This window comes from Cladophialophora bantiana (genome assembly GCF_000835475.1).
Source record: "Cladophialophora bantiana CBS 173.52 unplaced genomic scaffold supercont1.7, whole genome shotgun sequence".
In the NCBI taxonomy this organism is placed as follows: Eukaryota; Fungi; Ascomycota; class Eurotiomycetes; order Chaetothyriales; family Herpotrichiellaceae; genus Cladophialophora; species Cladophialophora bantiana.
This window is the reverse complement of record NW_015971581.1, coordinates 1124890-1145588: the sequence shown is the minus strand read 5'-3', so window position 1 is coordinate 1145588 and position 20699 is coordinate 1124890. Positions and strand designations below refer to the sequence as shown.

General features: G+C 48.7%; 7 protein-coding genes across 7 annotated transcripts; 2 read left to right on the top strand and 5 right to left on the bottom strand.

The window, feature by feature from the left end:
- Positions 1-657: 657 nt before the first annotated feature.
- Z519_05410 (uncharacterized protein) lies at positions 658-995 on the top strand (the record flags this gene model as incomplete). Its single annotated transcript, XM_016763150.1, has 2 exons — positions 658-864; positions 927-995. The coding sequence occupies 2 exons, from the start codon at positions 658-660 to the stop codon at positions 993-995; spliced, it is 276 nt and encodes a 91-aa protein (XP_016620763.1).
- A 1001-nt stretch (positions 996-1996) lies between these two features.
- Z519_05409 (uncharacterized protein) lies at positions 1997-3672 on the bottom strand (the record flags this gene model as incomplete). Its single annotated transcript, XM_016763149.1, has 7 exons — positions 1997-2181; positions 2233-2362; positions 2430-2774; positions 2827-2837; positions 2891-3081; positions 3141-3390; positions 3456-3672. 7 exons carry the CDS (start codon positions 3670-3672, stop codon positions 1997-1999), a joined length of 1329 nt encoding a protein of 442 aa, XP_016620762.1.
- A 1512-nt stretch (positions 3673-5184) lies between these two features.
- On the bottom strand, positions 5185-6407 carry Z519_05408 (uncharacterized protein; the record flags this gene model as incomplete). Its single annotated transcript, XM_016763148.1, has 2 exons — positions 5185-5280; positions 5343-6407. 2 exons carry the CDS (start codon positions 6405-6407, stop codon positions 5185-5187), a joined length of 1161 nt encoding a protein of 386 aa, XP_016620761.1.
- Positions 6408-9628: 3221 nt separating this feature from the next.
- Positions 9629-11279, bottom strand: Z519_05407 (uncharacterized protein; the record flags this gene model as incomplete). The annotated part of the gene is made up of 4 exons (XM_016763147.1): positions 9629-9733; positions 9798-10208; positions 10266-11161; positions 11210-11279. 4 exons carry the CDS (start codon positions 11277-11279, stop codon positions 9629-9631), a joined length of 1482 nt encoding a protein of 493 aa, XP_016620760.1.
- Positions 11280-12276: 997 nt separating this feature from the next.
- Positions 12277-13655, bottom strand: Z519_05406 (uncharacterized protein; the record flags this gene model as incomplete). The annotated part of the gene is made up of 5 exons (XM_016763146.1): positions 12277-12717; positions 12780-13053; positions 13109-13185; positions 13253-13427; positions 13486-13655. The coding sequence occupies 5 exons, from the start codon at positions 13653-13655 to the stop codon at positions 12277-12279; spliced, it is 1137 nt and encodes a 378-aa protein (XP_016620759.1).
- Positions 13656-15721: 2066 nt separating this feature from the next.
- On the top strand, positions 15722-17307 carry Z519_05405 (uncharacterized protein; the record flags this gene model as incomplete). Its single annotated transcript, XM_016763145.1, has 3 exons — positions 15722-16030; positions 16056-17138; positions 17206-17307. The coding sequence occupies 3 exons, from the start codon at positions 15722-15724 to the stop codon at positions 17305-17307; spliced, it is 1494 nt and encodes a 497-aa protein (XP_016620758.1).
- A 401-nt stretch (positions 17308-17708) lies between these two features.
- Z519_05404 (uncharacterized protein) lies at positions 17709-20001 on the bottom strand (the record flags this gene model as incomplete). Its single annotated transcript, XM_016763144.1, has 2 exons — positions 17709-18292; positions 18546-20001. The coding sequence occupies 2 exons, from the start codon at positions 19999-20001 to the stop codon at positions 17709-17711; spliced, it is 2040 nt and encodes a 679-aa protein (XP_016620757.1).
- Between the last annotated feature and the right edge of the window lie 698 nt (positions 20002-20699).

Below are 20699 nucleotides of genomic sequence, written 5' to 3'. Positions count from 1 at the left end.
AACAGTTGCTGCTGACCCGGCGGTCATGTGGATATGTTGGCAGGGGTTTGACGCCTACGCGCTGCCCAAGATTCACAATTACACCCTTGACCCTCTCCTATAACGAGCTGGCCACAAGGCTTCGAGGAATTTTTTCACCTCAACTCTTCATCTCATCAGCTGCCTTGCCTTTGATCTGATCAGGTTGCCAACATCATTCTTGATAAGAATGTATTTAAATCATGTCCTATTCCTATTAATGTGGCTTGCTGATAATCTCACTGCTCCATTTCCGCTGCACCTTGAATCAAGAGATGTTGTCTGCGACAAGGTCGACGAGTATATTACCCAGGTCGAATCGCTCTCGACTTATTAATTTTCTTTGTACTGATGCATCTTAGTTCTTTATTGATCATCGACTATTTGACCCTGAACCGTCGACATGTCTATTCTATACTGCCCAACAAGGTGATACAGTGAAACGGCAAACACGGAGAACTGGAGTCGGGACGATTTCGATCTGGGTAAGTAAAGAACCCAGGCTCTGATAATGAGTAGTGTTGACAATAATAGGACTTATGGTCTTGTAATCATTATAATGACAATGTCCATGACACTTACAACCCGCTCCGTTGTATCATGGGCTCACCAACCGACAAATTAACCTGCTTCGAGAACATGTCCAGAGCCTACGCCCGACTTTGCTCCGTCCTCGCAACACTCCTCACGCCTGATGTTAACAACATTCCTATGAATGGTATCTGGGCACGAATTGAGTTCCCGGAGTTGGTGAGGACCACAAGCTTCGACCATCCCCTTGGCCAGGTCGAATCAGTCAGTGTTCCCAATGCACTTCCCGGCCATGCATCTATAATCTTTAGGGTGGTAAGAGGCTAATCCGCGCTAACCATACTCGATAGTTGATGCAGAGTCTACTATCAGCACAGATTTCAAGACCATATATGATCGAACTAGACCGCTCTCTCCCCCCAGGCCTCAATCTTCGCAAACACTAATTGGTCGAGCGCTACCTGTAATCCTTCCTCCCTGCGTGTCTGCTGGTACACTCGAGCAGAGATTCGCCGATATCGACTGGTAAGCCTTGCGAAACTAAACTCAGCTTGTGGCCCCATTTCAGAGGGTCTCTGTTTGGATGCGACCGTGCAGCTTGGTGGGTCAGACTTGTGAACATGTTAGGAAGGCATGCCCAACCTGTTCTTTTAGTGGCTACCTCTAGGGTATAGATAGCCTACATCTCCCTTGTAGGTAGACAATACACACGTTCAATCCTCTCAATCTCCGATAGATCACGCCCTTGGAGTTGACCACCGGGAGCATATTTTAAGCAAGATCTCTTTTGTCATATATACAAGTCTGTGGACATTCGTTTTGCTTTCGAGTTCATTTGCTTCAGGTGCTCAAGGTATCAGGTTTGGATTCTTTCTCGTTTTTACCGGATCTTTCGTCGTGTGTGAATAAATATACGCAACCTCGACTGCGGAGGAGAACGAGGGAGTTTTAACTTGATAAGTTGTGGACCATTCATGGATCCAGTCTGCTGTTGACTTATTAGGCCCCGATATAGTAGTACAATTGAATTCTTGTCTGTGATATATAAGCAATGCCATATATCATATATGCTGCTCTCTATACATGCTACTTGATTTGCCGAAGGGCTGGTAAGGGAAGAGTGTCTGGATTGAATAACAAAAGGCATGGGTGGAGAGTCCTTGGTCTCGAAAACATTCCTGTATGACTCCGGAACCCGTTGTCAAGTCGCCGGCTAGGCTGTCGAGGCTCATCGTCTAAATTGACCTTATCCCATCTCTTCCTTGCGTATAGCTCCTAGTGACATCTTATAGACAAGGTAAAACTTAATGGCGCAGCAAATGGAGGCGAACTAAAGAAGAAGAGTGAGAAGTGGTAGGGCCAACGTCACCAAGGGCTCTTCGATAGTTCTGATACACCTCAAGTACTTCATTGGCAAATACACGAGAGGTTTCGGCGACAACTAATTTTATAGTGTACGGACTGAGGGATCTGTTGTTGTTTTGACCTCCTCTTCATCACCTCCTTCCGTATCTGTACCCAAAAGGCCACAGAGCTCCGTATCTTCCATGATCCCAAGGTCACCGTGACCCCGTATCAATTGCAATTCCGAGTTTTTGAGGCTCCTATAGAGCTGGACGAGCGTAAGCGTAACTGCACGGAATGTCAGCATCTCTGGCAAACCTGTGGGTGGGCTAAACGTACAGCACATGATGCCCATCGCAATCGAGAACCATATCAGCATGAGGGAAATGTGATCAAGACCCCAGTAGTTGAAAAGCCACAGGGTTTGGGGAGGAGCGTATATGTTAATGACGCCCATGACTATGATCAACTGTGAAAGTCGATAGTGAGCCAAACAAATTGTTGCCGTACCGCCAGACTGGCGATGGAAAACTTACGAACGAAAAGACAAACTCGGACGGATTCGGACTTTTGTGAGGGCTGGAGTCAACTGTGGCGTTGCTTCGATCAACATTTCTGATGAAATAGGCGATCTCCATAAAGTGTATAGCTCCAGCACTCATCATCACGCATCCGAGGATCTCATGCACATGCTTCGCCATCGGATTAGGCTGCTCGTGCATGCTGAAGTACCATCCTGTGACCAAGAATACCACTCCGGGGATAGGTGTCCGTTGGTCAGGTTTGCGGGTCTGCCAAAGACCGACTATGCCTGCTATCCACCAGAAAACCCCGAAGGCGACGTGACTATACTCCCGGTGGTTCCACTCGGAGCCTGGAATCTTTAACAAGGGTCAGCTAGATTTTCTCTTCGGCACGTTACAAGGCACAGACATGTTCGAATACTAAGATCAGTCAGCGAAAGACTCGAGCAGGAAGGCGAAAGGCAAGAACATACATGCGTTACCGCACCCTGATGCTGCGATCGTGCCGCAAGCGTAGAAATCCAACGATCTCCCAGTTTTCCGTATCCACCTCTCACCATCGATGGTGATTATAACGAGTATAATTCCTGTACCGACCATGATAGATCCCATAGAGACATGGCCGGCACACATCGGGAGCCAGTCTCCGTGGCAGAAACCCTGTCTAAACCAGCTTATCAGTCGATAGTGCTCCCAAGTGCGGATGGCCGAGGGAAGTCTTACGACGTCTCTCCTCCGAACATCATTTGTGTCCAGCTGGCGACCGGCATCAACTTTCCTGCGACACCATGCCACCTTTGCAATATTTTTCTGATTGTCCGATGTTGTCCACCTTCCAGACGGAAGCCCAAATATATCCCACTTCCCGCTTGAGCGATGACAGCGCATAGAAGCCACTTTGCGAATGATGCATGGATATTAGGCTTTAGATACTGCCTACCTCCATGGAACGATGGAAGTATCCAGCCAACGACTGTAGTCCAGTTAACTGAAACCGGCTTTCGAATTGCCTGCGGTAGCGGCGAGTAGTTGACTTACCAGTCAGTATCAAGCCAAAGACCTGGAATGGAACGTGCCATCGCGATTTCCCCAGGCCCAAGACCATACCAATTGGAAATATGACTGCGAAAGCAGTAACCATCAAAATCACATGACCCCAGATAAACGAGTCTATGGGGTCCCCAGAGGTAAACCAAGTCGTTGGAATCCGGCCTATATCCTCTCCATGCCTAAACTCCAGAGTCATATTCGCCATGATGCCCAGGTCGTCTCCCATCCTTGATCACTCCCTCTGGGTATACAATAGGTGTGCAGAAAAGACGATGTGAGATCTCGCATTGGCAACACGAGGGCGTCGCACGGTGAACCAACGTCTCGAAGCAATCCAAGGGAACCTGCCAATCCGATGGACAAAATTACTCTGAGCGGCTGGTTCAAATGCTGACGAAAGTCCATGCAATCTGCAGGATAGATTGAATGGGCAACTCTCCAAAAATTTCCCGAGTCACTCCTTCAAAAAGGGGAGACAGTCGTAATGCTCTGACAGGTTCCATTCCTCTCCACTGAGGTGACGTACCATAGAATATCTGCTTGCTGGAAGCTTGAACCAATCGATTCCGCTGCCCTTCTTCTTAGTACCGCCAAAGCTGTGTGGATATCGGTCATCCCTAACGGTAAAGTACGAGGTATTCATAGCGGAGAAGATCAGATGAAACATGGGAGTCGAATATAGTTAGTCGACTTGCTGCACGTGGCCTCAGCTGTCCAATTAGTTGTTTAGTATTACGAAGTATCTTTGACTGCAATCTTAGTAATAACAACCAGGCCACGCAATATATGGGGGATGAGCAAATGCTAGCACAATCTGCTGTATGCGCAGTGTCATTCACACTACGGAGTACTCCGTACACCCTACCGGGTATTTCATACCGCTGTTCGATTCCACAGTGGAGCAGACACGCGTTGTTGTCTCCACTTTCGTTAAGCGTAATCTACGGACTGTGGGTCCTATTATTGTTCCCACACCTCCCCAGCTCGTATATATGTATAGACGCCTTACGTAGAACCATCCATCAAGAGCGGTGCGATCCAGACCGGGGGGGGGGGAGGAGATTGGACCAAAGGAGAGATCTTTTCAAACGATCTGGTGTTGACGGGGAGAAATCTTGGAGTCTGATGACATTGTCAAGACTCAAGACCTATCACTTCTTATTTCCAATCGTGTCTAGGTATGCCTACCTACAGTGTTTTTTTTTTTTTTTAAAAAAAAAAAAAAAACGAAAAGAAAAAAAGCTGATGGTTTACGCCACTAATAACGGATAAACGCAAAATTTCGTGGGTTTGGAGCTGCACTACGTAAATTGATCCCCAAACTGGCACCAAGGAGCTCTGCCGCTGTGTTAGGAATTCCTTGGCAAGTAGGCAGAATCCAACGATGAGCGTATATATAAGATATCCCTATAGTATATGGTCGATACTGTACACGACTCTAAGCATAAAAGAGAGAAGAATGCGCCTCCTATGCGGAAAGCTTGCTAGTAATAAGGATGTACCCCTGAGTCGTATCTCTTAGTTGGTGGCCTGATTATTCTCCGATGTATCAGGCGTCCGTTCTCCCGATGTTTAGCTGAATACGTAGCACGCTGGGACATACGGCCACAACAACATTCTATCCAAGACTTCTGATTCTGTTTTGCCCGGCACTATTCGGTTCTCAGCTGCTCAAAGTGTCTCCCCGGGATTCAATGCTAGATAACGGTCTTGCCACTTACAGATCAGCTGTGGATAGACTGTTCTTGGAATCGACCAGCATTCGAAAGATATGACCCATAAATACCCAAAATATCGCCAAGTAGGAGAAGGTCTGTCACCCTTGAGAGAGGATCCCAGGCCATCCTCTGATCCAACCAGATCTCTCCCTCTTACATCATGTAATGGTAGCTTGCTGACAGTCTGTGTACTGTTTTCGTTTGTATCAGGCGTCGGGGCCTTTCCGGAAAGCGACGTCATCGATTTGCGGTAGCCTAGTTGTGCGAGATCCTCCACCAGAATGGCGCTTGCGATTGACAGGTAATACCACAGCGGCCGAAGACTTGCACATCTCCAAGATGTTGAAAACGCCACAGAGTGCATAGTGCCGGAAATAGCAAAGGCGGTAATAGAAACCAAATACCTGGATGTTACGGCGGAAGGAGAGACCCGCAGGAGGCGAAACAACAGGAACTTCGCATTGGAGACAAATGCAGTTCGCATGACTCGGTGCCAAAAATGGCTGTAGTATCGCCGAACAGTGTATGCGTCTTTCAAGCTTCCGTATAATGGTGGCCAGTCGGCTGGATCGTCCTGAAAGAGGAACACACCAACAAGAGAGGTTGTGCTATGACCAAGGGACATCAGGAGATAGTTTCTGAAATGCTCCTTGAATACAGTATACACCCGGACGACCACCTCACGACCGCTCACCTGTGACAAGCGCCGAAGGAGATGCTCTCTCGGTCGGGCATAGTCAGTGATGAGGATCCGCAGGGCGTAGCGATGAAAAACGCAGTGGTAAGCAGTAGCCATCCAAGCGATACTGATTGCCTGTCGACAAAGGAATTTCCAGCGTGTTGGCACATAGCTAGGTTCCACGGGGTCAAATGGAGGAATTGCCTTTCTAGAGACATGGATTCTCGGTGAGAAGAGAAGCTTCAGGCCGGAAACGAGGCGTTGCCGGGTCGAAGGCGAGGCCGGAACAGTGAGTTTTTTCAGGAGCAGAAATTCATTTGCGTAAAGTGCGTAGCCGCACATGTAAAGTCGGAAGAATTCGCCTCTATCGGAAGCCTCATCTATGGCAAGGAGGCATTGTCGAACTAGGAGAACTATCAGAAGTATAGCAATGACCCGAAAATGTGAATCTGCAGACGAAAAGACCATCGCTATAAGAGCGGCGACGTGCGCGGATACCGCCAATCCCAAAGCAGGAAGTAATTGGGGGACAGGATGAAACATCGTGACCTGATCTTTCTGGGCTAGGTCAGCCAGGCACGTTGAACTGAAAAAGACAAGCGAGAGTGAAATTGGGTCCTTTGGCAATGACGTACTGGAGGGAGGTCAAAGTAAACAGATATTAGTGTCGTAGGCGGGATTTTGTAGGTCTGAACGACAATGAAATAGAGTTTTTATCCGTGGCCCATTAGTTAGTCTTAGTAGGTCCTTTTGTTCCCCTGACCAAGCTCCGTAGTAGCTCTCCAGGAGCTTATTGTGGACGTCGCCGGATGCGGGCCTAGGTGTTCAAGGGAGCTGACCGGCATGTCGCCGCCCGCGTCGATATACTCGGTACGAGGCTCGGAGTCGCCACTCCTGAATGCCACAAAGCACTGACAGTCTGCTGTTATAGCGTGTAACAGTGTTTTTCTGTGCTGATAGTGCTTATTTTGCGTATGGCTTGCGAGTACTTTTGGATCGATAATTTCAGAAGGGTTCATTATTGCCCGCCACTCAACTTCGAGGCCACCCACGATTTGGCGGCCACGAGGAAGAGAAGACTAACCAATTTCGTTTCTTTCATCTTGAGGGCTGTATCCATAGATGAGTGGAGCTAAAAGGAGAAGGATAAGCTCGCTCCCTTTTCTTGGTATCAAAGGGCTGGTATTGGCCATAGGAGGTTAGGAGTGGTCTGAAGAAGCAACCCCAATTTGCCGTGCCAGAGAACTACACAGTGGCTTCCGTAAAGAGCGTCTTGGGTGGTGAGCTACACAGGGTACTCTGACCACTTCCTCCGAAAAAGGGGTGGGGTAGGTCCAGCTCCCGAGTCTCCAACACCTAGCGTATAAAGACAATCATTCACTCACTGGTTGTCAGAAATTCTTTCTATCATCGGCAACGCTCCGGCTTCGAAACAAACACTTGCAGTCAGCATGAAGTTCACCAGTATTTTCACCTTTTTCGGTCTCGTCATGATGGTCGTGGCCGGCGGTGGCGGTGGTGGTGGCGGCGGAGCTTGCTCAAATCCTTGCGAACCGGGATGCAGTGGTTGTAGCGGCCCAAGCTGCTGCCAGAGGCTGGCTCGGTTGATGGCCCGCGACTGGTCTTTCAATAACTTCAACCCCCGCGGTATTTCCGAGCTTTTCGACTTTGCCGACGAGTCTTAAAGGGAAGGGGACTTTTCCAGCCAAGTGAGATAATCCTTGCAGAAGGAGATGACCTAGGGCTAACCAACATAGTCTCTCTTCTCAGAGCCGTACGATCACCAATCCACTGAACCAAGAATGCACGAGTAGTCACCAAGGAGAGTTGAAGATGGGAGGCGGCTGACGGAGGCAGGAGGTAGCAGGCAGAAGGCAAGGACAATGGTCAGGAGAGTGACAGTATCAATACCGAGGAGAAAATAGGACAGTCTGAAAGGTTTCACCTTGATTCACTCCTTTCCGGCCATCATACAAGCAACAATCCTACTCAATGTCCTTCCAATTGTAACTGAAGACGTACTTTTGCTATTAAATGACTGTCAGGCCTTCATGCCAGAGGGCTCTTGTACTACTGGTAACTGAAACCTAGCACGTGTCAGACGTCCTCCCAGGACTCTTGATAATCCATCATGTTCTTCAAAAGAGTGACAAACCGCAGCAGTTCTGATATTGACACCAACTGATATGATAGAGGTGGGACAGAGCGGAAACTCCGTTTTGTCTTCCTCACTATCATCTTGCGAGAAGAGAGCCGTAAATACATTCATAATTCTTATACACCTATGTCGTGTGCCGCTCAACAGCCTTTAGAGCTCTGCTCAAGCTGCCTGAGGTGCGCGGCCTCGGGGTATGCAAGTCGTGCTCATCGTCACAGAGCCATAGCTCAAATTGCTAAAACCAAATAAGCTGGTAGGTGCTCAGGTCGTAAAGAGGGATGAGACTTTAGAGGGCTCGGGATTCTTAAGGGGGTCACCCAAAGACTTGAGTCCGTGTTGGGCTATATTGCGCTTGGCGATATGTTGAACCAATCTAGGGGTAGAGAATAGTTTGAGTGATTAAAAGAGAGAATACATGTCGAGTGGCAGCGATAGTCCGAAGTGTTGTCGAAGTGTCAAGACTTCTTTGGTCTAGCCCAATTAGGCTAGTAACATCTTGATACAAAGCTTGGGGCTATTTCGGCACAGCCTCGCCTGGAGCCTTCAAAGCCCTTTAGCCCCATGCTGACCGTTCCCTGGCGAGAACTGCAGGTCTGCTCACTGTCATATATACCTCGTATTCTCGTCACTTATGCTGAGTACCCCTTCTGAACCCTCGCTGTCATTGAATACCCTCATTCTGTTGAATGTCATGTCTTTTCGAAGAAGGGGGCGGTTCTGTATGGCTGTCGAGAATGACCTGTTAGACTCTAGTGATATCGAGGCTCGCACAACTTGGCATCTGGCAATGACACAGCATACGAATCCTTTCCCCACATTGCCCGTCATGCTCGATAGATTAGATGCTCCTTGTCATTGAACAGTCCAAGAACAGTCCTCGACCTAAACTATTTGGCACATTGACATGAGGCCACCATTTCCAGGCCCGATTATTCCGCCCCCGCCACGATTTAAGACTCGACCCTTCGATGAATCAGGCCGGGACCCAAACACGATCCTCAGCATTATTGAGGCGCGGTCGCTGGCCCCGTTCAATACCATCAACGCCCACCGGTTTCAGTGCAAGCGCGGCTTTCCGGATACCATGTCTCAGCCCCTCAGCATTCGCATTCACGTGATAATCGCTGATCGCAGTAAGAGTCTGCGTTTTTTGGTCTCGCTGGACTGTGAGGAAGTAGCCAAAATAATAGAAGAACTCTGGCAGTCTCATACAGACTATCAGAAAGCACTTACAGGCAAACGATTATGGAGAGCATCAGACTCCTCATCTTTCAGGCCGATAAATATCTTCGTTGACTTTTATGACGCCCATGGAGTCTCAAATACAGCGTGCCTACTATAGATGTATTTAGGATACTCATATGTATAGACCAAGACTAGTTTGTGATCAACGAGGCATAGAGAGCTATTGCCGGGTTCCGCTCCAGTGAATGGGTACCTGAGCAAATTGAAAAACAGTATAAGTTCATGCGTGGCTGCAAACAATATCAACAACTTTCCTCATGTCCCGCTCTTCGAATTGACGACACGGGGCATAGCTGATGTGGCCGCTGGCATTGGTAGTAGGATTACGCGCTCTCCTCCAACCTCGCGTTGTAAGAGCCTTTTACGTAAGCTTGGCCGGGACTTCATCGATATGCTGGACGCTTTTTTCGTGCTCGTGCAGGACTGCATCAACGTACTGCCCAGCCTCTTCGAGCGTCTCGGCGACCTAGTATGAAGCCTGTTAGGATGTTCCTTCTTTCTTTTATTCTGGACGTTTTTGTTCAAAATACCTCGTCGCCAAAAATCGCACTGATTTCCTCCAATGTCTTATTCTTCGTCTCGGGGTAGAATATGATGAAAATGACAATGAATATGATGTCACAGATGACGAAGATCATGAAATACTTCCAACTGATGGCCTCGATGGCCATAGGCGTCACCTGAACCAGCATGATCACGATGAGATTGAAGAGAGCATAACCGGAAGCTGTACCGGTGGCGCGGATGTTGGTGGGCATGACTTCAGTGCAGTAGGTTGGGAAGAAGGTGTTCATGAAACCGCCGTATCCGAAACCGTAAAAGAACATGCCAAAGATGACAGCTTTGCCTAACGCGTAGTTGCTACTGTTTGTGTGTTCGAAACTTGCCCATAGAGCCACGAGTAGGATGCCACCGGGAATCATGAAGCTGTAGGAAACAAACTGTTTCCCATTGTCAGTAAAGCTGTATTGATCAAAAGGCGGAACAGGTGTATGTACCATCAGATGTCGTCGACCCATTCTGTCGACGATTTGACTTGCGGTAATTGTAGATAAGCAGCCTAATGTCCCCCAGATACCCGTCAGGACAAGACTGAAGACATTGGTGAAGCCGAGCTTGGTGTAGATTGTGACCTGGTAGTTCTGAAGCGGAATAATTCCCGTGAACTGGCAAAACGCCACAAAGGTCAAGATGAGATACATTCGTCTCCGGTATGATTTCTTCTTGAAGATTGCCACAAGGCCCAGCTTGTTAGCTTTTTCGATTTGGTACTGTGACTTGATCTGGTGGAACTCCTTGATGTAGAAGTCCTCTTCATGTCCTTCGACACCGGCATGCAGCTTCCTGAGCACTTCTAGTGCTTCATCATCTCGCCCCTTCATTATGAGCCATCGTGGAGAGAAGGGCATCCAGAATGAAGCGATCAACATGAAAGCGGCTGGTACAAGCTGGATTCCTAAAAGGGTCCGCCATGCGGCATTGCCTTTGATGTAATAAAACCCGAGACCCATCCATTCTGTGAGCATATAGGCGAAGTTTACGTTGAAAGCATATAATGAGCCAACCCGGCCCCTGATCTCCGGAGTGGCGATCTCGCTCGCATAGGTAGGACAAACTGAGAAGACAATGCCGTTCGCAATACCGCCAAGGACACGGCCTGCACAGAAGACGGGGAAGTTCGTCGCTCCGGCCTGCATGGCAGAGCCGATCAAAGCAAGAACGCAGGATATTTGGATTGTCCGCAGCCGCCCAAACTTGTCGGGCAAGTAGTAATTGAGGAAACAACCAACGGCTCCGCCTCCATAATAAGCCGATCCGAAAGCTCCGATGGTTGTAGCATCAAGGTTAAAGTACTCGATAAACGACGAATATCCTAGGACCGATGTCGTACAACCTGAAGAAAATTAGTATACCGAGATTCTGTGATCATGAGTGTCCCTACCAGAGTCGTAGCCATAGAATATGGAGCCAAAAGCAACGAAAAGAATGCACAAGAGCTGGTACTTTTGCATTTTGAAGACGGGTCCCCGGAGAGTGATAACAGTCTTTGTGGAGAATGAGACAGAGTGGAAAGATGTGATCTTGGAGCTTCTAGGTCTAGTATATCGAATTCTGAAAGGCGGGGTTAAAATCCGCTGATGCTGGTCTTGAAGTCTGGAATTTTTGCTATGATAGCCTCGGTCATCCCGATTGCACGCATACCCGAAGTTGACTGTTCCAAATGGGACACACTACCACGGTCTTGGGGAAGATATTCATTAGTCAACCCAGCTTAGGGGTCTGCATCCCGCCTGTTGCAGAGTTCAAGTCTCGTGGTAACGGGATTAGATCGACCAGAGCGGTATAGGTTTGCTTCCCACTGGCGGCCACTATTGCTCGGTTAACTGCAAACGCTTTAGCGTGCGCAAAGCAGATCGCATACTGATGAAGTGTACCTTGACAGCCTTCAAGCTTCGTGATCATCAGCGGTTGCAATAGCACGTGGGATGAAGTGAGATCCCGCGGCGGGTTTACTCTTTCCAACTTTGCCACGGTTGTCCCTGGCCTGTCCTCGTGCCGCATCCTCGGAAGACCAATATGAACGGGCAAGCAGTCCTGAGTTTCGACTTTGGAGTAGAATGTGGTATCTCGGCCCTACAAAGAAGATGTAGTGCTAACAAGGTTCTTAAGAGTAAGAGTGTTGAAATTGACACAGAGCGCCGCCAAGTTCTCGATTTTTGATGACATAATACGGAGTGCAAGACTGCCGGAATCCACTTAATACGGATTGGCAAGGCTTGAAAAGGGGGTGAAACCACGACAGATAAGAGATATGAATGGGGATATCCACCCAATCCTACACGTGGGTGTGAATACTTCTTGTCCCTCAACAGCACTGTAGATAAGGCATATGATCCTTTGTGATTGTTCGCTGAAAGGCCAGATCGACGGCCCACCAGCCAGAGGCTATTTCATAGTTAGAATGAAGCATTTCTATTTTCTAAAACTCCACCATGTCAGATTTCTATGCTAGAGCTTTGGTGAAGATGCTTCCTTTGCTTTCATCTCCCGTACCATCTTCAGTGCTATATCCAGACCTGATTTTGTATACTCGAAATACAAGTGGCTGAATTCGCTGCTTGCCTGGCCGCGAATAGTCCTCGCTTGGATGCCATGGGTAATTGTACTACCCCGTACATGATGGAAGATTTTGGCAATTTCCCAATCCCTGCCGTTCGCATCTTTCCGTGGATCGAATCCTACAATCTCACTGTAACGGTCCATCAGCTCATCAGCCTTAGGTATACCACTGACTTTAGAAAGAGAACTTGAAGACCGAGAACCAGTTGCCTTATATGGCTCATTCCAAAAGGATGCAACGACGAAAACAGCATCCATCAGCGGATGCCCAATGGTTGAAAGTTCCCAATCAAGGATGGCAATGACTCGTGGCTCGGTGGGATGGAGTATCTACATATGACCAGACATTAACATTTGCAAACTCAGTTTTGCTTTTTGCGGAAGAAGCTTACCACATTGTCAAATTTATAGTCTCCATGTACAATGACGTAGCGGTCGCCGGGCAGATTCTTTCTCACATAGTCGATTATCTCATCGTAGTGCTCATGGGCTCTCCCTAGTGGTTTTCCCTCACTATCTTCGATCTTTGACTGCTCAGCCTCGATCCTGGTAAAAGTATTGCAATGTCGAGCGTAGAATCCTGTTGTCTTGCCGAATCCTTCTAGGCCGATGGAGAATGGATCGATTGAATGGAGCCATGCGAGGGTTTCTACCAAAGAGAACCAGCTAGACAAAGGGCACTCGGTCAGCGCTTGGTAACGAGATACGCAACCAAACTCACGCCTTGCGCCTTTCTGAAGGCGACAGCTCTGGCAGGCTGTAGTCCGTGAATATTCTGCCTTTCACGAATTCCATCACCTATTTAAAGGGTGATGATTAGTTAAAGAAGAAAGCGCAAATTGTTGCAGCTAGTGATAAATCTCACGTAAAACGCCGTGCCGATAATCGAAGGATCCATGCACAGTGTGTAGACTTTCGGTACAGGAAATCCTTCTACAGTGCCCAGGGCTTCCAATACCCGGAATTCGCGGTCAACCTGATGAGCGACTTTGCTAATGATTTGCCCAGCTGGCTTCTTCCTGAGAATAAGCCGGGTTCCGCTAGAGTGTGGTACATTAGCGATGATGAACGAAGCAATATGTTGATGCATACACTCACGCTGCATCGTCCACGTAGTACGTAGGGTTGCTTTGGCCATAGCCAATTTTTGTCGAAACAACCGGCAACTGTAATGGAGGTACGGACTCCGTTTCTTGTAAATATTTCCCAAGGGCAGCGTCATCGAGGTCATGGCGTGAAGCCACACCACTCGTCGCGGCCGAGTTCATCTTGTATGGCAATAACAGATTTCCGATTACTGGCAGTATATGGTCCGATTGCAGATCTCTGAATTAGAAGCTCGGAAAAGGGTGCAAATGTTTGCCAGATGGAACCGAGGGTTCTCGGCTATGTTGTCCCGATGAGGAGGAACTGGCCTACATATGTTTTGGACACGGGGCTTGATGCCCTCGGTCGCAAGGCTGTTATTCTCGAAAGAGCCCCTTTGAAGAATACCTAAGACGTGTAGGAGGAAACTATGCCCTTCGCAGCCGCCGAATGAGCAGCAGCTAAATCCCAGCTGAATTCCTATTGAGCTATTTCTTGTCGTCCAAGACACTCCCTACGGTCTGAGTGTTTGGTAGTGTTGATTTGACAGGATTACCTCGGTTATTGGTGGCGAGGCGGACAACCTCTATTGCCCTTTTCAGCCTACGGGCTATTTTCACCAGTGGCTGGCGAATCAACAGCTGGCTGTGCCTACCAAGGCTACCTCGTATTTTGTTCCTAATTTGTAGCTCGATGAGAGGGACTAGTACAAAAGAGTTAAGCGAAGGATTTCTATTGGCAATTCATCTATTTAAGCTATCACACCACATCACGATTACAGGCGAGCAAGAGGCGAGCAAGAGGCGAGGCAGGGTCCTATTGCCTGCATTGAGTCGAATGCTCAATATTGCGCTTTGGAATGGTGGCTCTCCAATTTGCCTGACCTAGGCGAATAGAACAAGACTAATTTTATTGATACCTGGAAAATACTCTGCTGGAGCCGGGATAAAGGCACTTTCTAGTGCCGAGTATGCTTCAATACTCCTTAGCGATGATGTCATTCTCGATTTGGGTACAACAAAAGAACAGCTGCGCTAGATTCACCAGATTGGCCTCCTTCCCACTCACCATACCATCAATTTCACAAACTTATTACTCTTAAAATACTCGATTGCCGGATCAAACAGATGATTTTTGCTTAGAAACTCCTTTTCAGCTTTCAGCATTTACACCGCTTGCATAAACTTTGTTAATCCCCTTGCCGGGAAACGGTCTCGAACAGTCTCCGGTATCACCTCATCAACCAGGCGAGTTGGATGACGACAGGACAGAGGATATTCTAAGTTTTCATAGATTCTGCCCTTTGGCTTACTTTTCATCTTTTCAGGGGACAGTATAAAGCTAGGTCTCAGCCAAGTCGATGCAAGAGCAAGTAATCAACATCCTAAATCGACAACATTCGGCATATCAAGATTATTTGTATGTGCACTAAGAGGAGGCGAAGCATAAAACAAGAAGCGAGCAAGGATACGGTGCCTTACTGTGGCAGCGGCGCTTCTGATCCTTGCCCGGACACAACCATGATCATCGTCGACCGTGGGATCACTCACAGGGTGTATATCATCATATTCCTCTACAAAGGTTAGGTAAGCCTTTGGGCCACCAGCGCAAGAGGCAAAACAACAACAATAACAAGCCCTGGAGCTCTAGGATCTCTGGTGTAAAAAGCGATGTTGCACTCAATATTTCATCTCTCGTATCTTGAACCAATAATGGATGTGAGATGAGTTGGATTGGTTTCTCAGGTATTACTACATCTGCTGCATGCCTAGGTTACAAGTGAGTCTTTCACGGAAGTTTACACAGTAAGTCAGTGTCTCACTCCAAATAATAATACCTGAGGTACTGTTATTGTCAAACTTCAGTCGCGCGTTGGACTCCTCGAAAGGGTAATACACTAGTTACCCTTACTATGAGGTTTAATACTTTGCAAGCTGTTGACCCTGGATCGGGAAGGTAAGAACCGGAAATCACTCTGCTCGAAGCGCAAACCGAGATTTCATTACTTCCGTTTCGGTCAATCGTCAGGCACCCATCAGGCGTTCCGTGACCAGGTCTTCCGTGATCGACTCTGCGCTCTCGGATCGTTTCCGAACTTGCTGACATCACCCACTCTGCGCCTTATAGTCCGCTTCGGCACGACGAGCGGGTCCCAACATGGTAACAAGTCTCCCTAATGCAACTACAAAGAGCCATAAATTAAAGGCCTGTTGCGCGTTGTTCACCGATATCTATGCTGTGACCCAAGATGGCTTCACCTATCCAGACCATTGGGCTTGCCATCATTCTATTCATCATTCCTCTACAGCTTTACCGGGGATACCGAAAGCTGAGCTCAATTCCAGGGCCATTTTTAGCCGGTTTCACGAACCTTTGGAGAGCATATGCTCAGAACTATGGTACCATAGCCACGACCCTCATCAAGCTTCATGAGCAATATGGTCCTCTTGTGCGAATTGGTCCCAATACGATTCACGTTAGCGATCCTGCCGCTGTCAGTGTTATTTACACAAACCATGGAGAGTTCAGAAAGGCAAGTCCCAACTCGGTCTCATTTGTGCAGAACTAAACGTGCGATTCAGGCCGACTCGTACTCTCCGCTACGGGTGGTCGCCACTCGTGGAAAGTCAATCGGAAGCGTGATTGACATGCAAGACGAGGAGGGCAATACTCTTTTGAAGAGAGGAGTTGGGAATGCATTTGCGACAAACACGCTCCTCGACTACGAACACAATGTCGACGACACGGTCAAAGATCTCATCCAGACCATTTTCGAAGTTCCCGAGTTCGATCTCTTCAAGACTACGCAATTCTTCCAGCTCGATATGCTCACCCAGTTAGCTTTCAATGAGAATCTGGGGCACCTCAAGAACAGGAGAGATGTTTGGGGAATGGTGAGCCCAAGCCGAGATAGAATTGCGCACTGGGTGCAATGGCAAGCATTCCCGACTTTAGAATACCTCCTTTTCCAACACCCACTCTTCAACTGGTTCACGAAGAGGTCATCTGTGTGGGCTCAAGAAGCACTCCGCAGGCTGGCTAATCGTGAACTGGCCCCAGCGGCAAAGACGGAGGGGCAGAAAGACCTCCTTCAAAAGTACGTTGACGCACTCAGGAAGAACCCGGCCATAGGTCGCGACCTAATCGCTCTGATCACGACTTCGACCATCTCGGCGGGCTTCGATAGTACCGCGGTGACCATAACGACGATTCTCTTCTGCCTGATGAAATACCCTTCCGCCCTCGAAAAGCTGAAGCAAGAGCTTGAAGCCGCGCAACTTTCCACACCAGTGCCGCGATGGGCCGAAGTGAACAGGCTCGAGTACCTAGATGCCGTCTTCAAGGAAGCGATGCGCTGTAATCCCTTTGTCACGATTCCGTTGGAGCGGGTCGTCCCGCGAGGGGGCGCTGTCATCGCCGGTAAACACATTCCCGCTGGCACTACGGTCGGGAGTGCCGCCAAAGTTATCCACCACAACCGCGAACTCTATGGCGAAGACGTGGAAGAGTTCCGACCTGAGCGGTGGCTTGTGGACTCGGACAAGAGACTTGCAATGGAACGAGCGTCCATGGGTTTTGGGTCAGGAAAACGAATATGTCTGGGCCGGCACATTGCGGAACTCGAGATCAAGAAACTGATCCCCTCTCTAGTTCTTCGGTTCAAGGTTAGTGTTTATCTCCCTCGTATATCTGTAGCATGTAAGCTGACAATTATTCTCTTTTCTTGTAAAGATGAACATCGTTACAAAGGACGCGTCTTTGGACTTTGCAGATGGCAGGACGGCATTTCCCAAGACCATCATGGTCAAATTTGACGCGATGTCACAGACATAGGTGCCGGGTCATTACGCTGGTTCTGCGAGAATTCTTTCATGGGATATCAAGGGAAGTAATGACTTAAAAAATGGATTCTATGGAATGCCAAGTGGACTGATTTTCAACATGTCCTCCTCTTGAACTATGGGGCTGTGAAGGCGAACTCAAGGAGCATGCTCAGGAGCTCGACTACAAAACCTTGTGCAGTATTTGGGTTTGGAGGAAGATGAAGGTTCAAAGGGAGAATGTCTCTTGATTTAATTGCTTTTTCGCAGGAAAGACCCGAAAATCGAGAAATCGAGTCTCACTGGGCAGACATATGAAACAGAGACAGAACCGGGGCCTAGCTCTTGTCTGCTCTGTCCATTTTCAAGGATTTCTGGAACGCTTTTCAAACCATCCCACCTCGAATTCTTGAACTATACGACTGAATAAAGCTCCGGTAGATCATCATAGCCACCCGCCAAGAGGTCGGCCGGGAGAGAGTCTAACCATGTAAAATCTTGCATTTGTAGCGTTGTCCCAAATACTTCTCCGTGTGCGCCACATTGCTGTTCCTGTTGCTGCTGCTGCGGCTGTGGTTCAACTGGGAAAGGAGGCACAAGCTCCGATTGCGGTGGGACATTGTGACCATCCCAGGGCGCCACCGCTATCGTGGTGTAGTCAGCTTGAGATTCAAGGCTGTTGCAGGCATCTCGCTGCACTGTGCTGTTCCTTTGTATATGACTATCAGAAAGATTAGGAGGAGGCGGTGCGTTAGATGAGCGCACATCATCCCGCTCAGGGTTGTTGGATGTAGGATTGGCGTTGGGCATCTCGTCTGCAACTACTTCTTCATCCAGGAGCTCGAGGGCAGCCAGACATCGTGTTGCAGAGGGACTCAGTGGAGAGAGACGGCGGAGGACTTCGAGTGAGCGTCGCCATGCTTCGGTGAGTGATGATAGTGGAATATCTCCTCGGACGTAGCTGTATACACGTGCTGGTATTAGAGCTGTGGCAGCAGCTGATATTATTCAGTTTGCATGTTAGCTATTTGTGCCAATAATGATTCCTAGAAAGACGGTAGCGAGCGCAAGTGAAAGGGTAGGTAATCTCAGAGGTCAGAATGAAAATGTAAGGTTGTTTGACCCAAAGACTTTTCGTGCTTTGGGTAATCGGGCTAGAAGACTGAAATGGAGCTTACTGTAGATGACTTCGACCCATTAGCAAATTTGGCTTTTGAGGGTTGAACACCTTAATTCTGGATTTGGACTTACAGAAGATCTGATACCACCATGCTGGCAGAGGTTCAATGTCCTTGGAACCCGGAAATATCTGCTTCTCATAGATGATATTGATGACTTCAAGAGCGCTGATTATACATTTCCTGACGCAAATCAGGCCCATAGAGAGCGGCAGCCACAAATCCGGTGTAGGGAGACAAATTGCCTTTCCCCTGATTTCTTGAGCCAACAAGAGCGAAAGAATCGGACGAAACAGGAGGATTTGAATTTGGAGACAGCGGAGCCGCAGTATGTTTGCCTGCCTTGAATGGGCGGCTTCGAAGGATCTCCGCGGATGGTTGCTATTGATCTTGAGTGTGACTGGCACTGAGTCGTACCACTTGGTGATGGCTGTGTCGATCCTCAGAATCGTGTTAAAATCAAGGTTTGTGAGCTTTTCTAGAGGAGAAAGCGGCGTCGACGAAGAGGCGTCTTCATGCGGATACATGGCAGACAATGTCTCCTCGGTGATTATGTAGAGTCTCAGCGACTGAACAAAGAACTCAACGATGGAGACTTTGCCTTGAGGTTGTGTTTGATCTTGTCCAAGCTCGAGTGACAAATATTGATCGTCGATAGCTTCGGGGAAGGGTACGACCAATGCATCGGCTTTGGATATCATCATCGGACGGCCTAGGGTCATCGACACCATCCGGTCCATAAAAACGCACCCATGCCACAACCGACGGGCTAGCTCTCGGTCGATCTGGGGAACATTCGCCGTCGTCCGCCGAAGGTGTAGACCAGACCCTTGGCTGATACGAATCGCGAGGCCAATGACAACCCAACACCTGTGTGGCCAATCGGTGCTCTGAAGATACTGACCCATGATAAGAAGAGCTTGAACAAGCTCAATCGAGCCGCTGCCTATTACATTGACTTGCAACAAGTGTAAGGCTCTCTTATAGAAGACGTCAGCTGCGGCAGCTTTCTCGCTGGGAGACTCCTTTTTGCTAATCTGGCAACAGATTGCAAAGATCAAGTTCAAAATACAGTACAACAACCTCTGGTCAGTTTCTCGATCCTCACCAGTCCAAATCTTCTGATAGGCCAGCATAAACCGTTCCCGCTGGAGAAAAGGATAGAGGAGGTATACTTCGTTCCAGTACATTTCCATCATGTCATCTGCAACATGTCGTGGTGGAAGTACAAATAGTTCAGCAATCGACTGATCATGCTGGTTTTTCCTGGACTCAATCCGCGGACCAGGTATCTCATTGTAGAATGAGACCGCGAGTGTCTGGGGTGCGGACGAAGATAGCCTGGCCGCCATGGCGCTCTTTACTTGCTTCATGAAGCTAGCAGCGCTGGATGTGTCTTCGGAGTAGCTGTTCTCTGTCGTCCCTGTATTCCCCATGCCGTCGATCCCTTCAACACGTCCAGTGAAGGGGGATGAAACGTAGTCGACATGATCTTGCTCACGAGGTGCAGTCAGAGGTGGTGACAGCATAGTTTCGTGCCTGTTGGTATCTCCTGTATTGGAGCAGACCTCCACGTTTAATGGCGACCGCTAGACCAGTATTAGCTTTCACCACATAATTGCTAGCGACCGTCCCCAGAACCCACCGGCGGGCATGGATCGATGATGGCTAGGTTTTGGTTCAAGATTGACCCAGCATCGCCGTGGTGCGAGCTTCGTCGTGCTATATCTCGCTGTAGGGTTTCCAGTTGCTGGATCCTGGTCTCCAGGTGTGTCACGTATCTGGTTTTCCGTCCATCAGTTCTGTTCGCTCACGACGTATTCAGGGCTACGACTGACTCTGCAGAAACTCCAGATGGGCCCCTATAGGGGTAGACGCAGTTCGGGTGGGCTCTGCGACAGCGGCGACAAGCTCCACATACTGGAGAACGGTTAGCAGGTCCGACACGGGACGCTGAGAGGAACTGTGAACCTGGCTGAGCTCCGTCACAGCGGACCTTGCGCGCTCGACACTCTTCACAAGCAAGAGCAATCTTCGGCCTCTTAAGGCTTGGATTCTGGGCCTTAGACGAAGCACGCTTTCTGCTTCGGCTGGAGCCGACAACCCCGGATTTGGGCTTTTCACTCGCAACTGAGTCCGATGGTCCTGGGGAGTTCATCTCGCCTACAAGGGAGGATCGGAAACCCCTCGCTTCGATGAAAGGAGAGGTTACAACAGTTGCTCACTA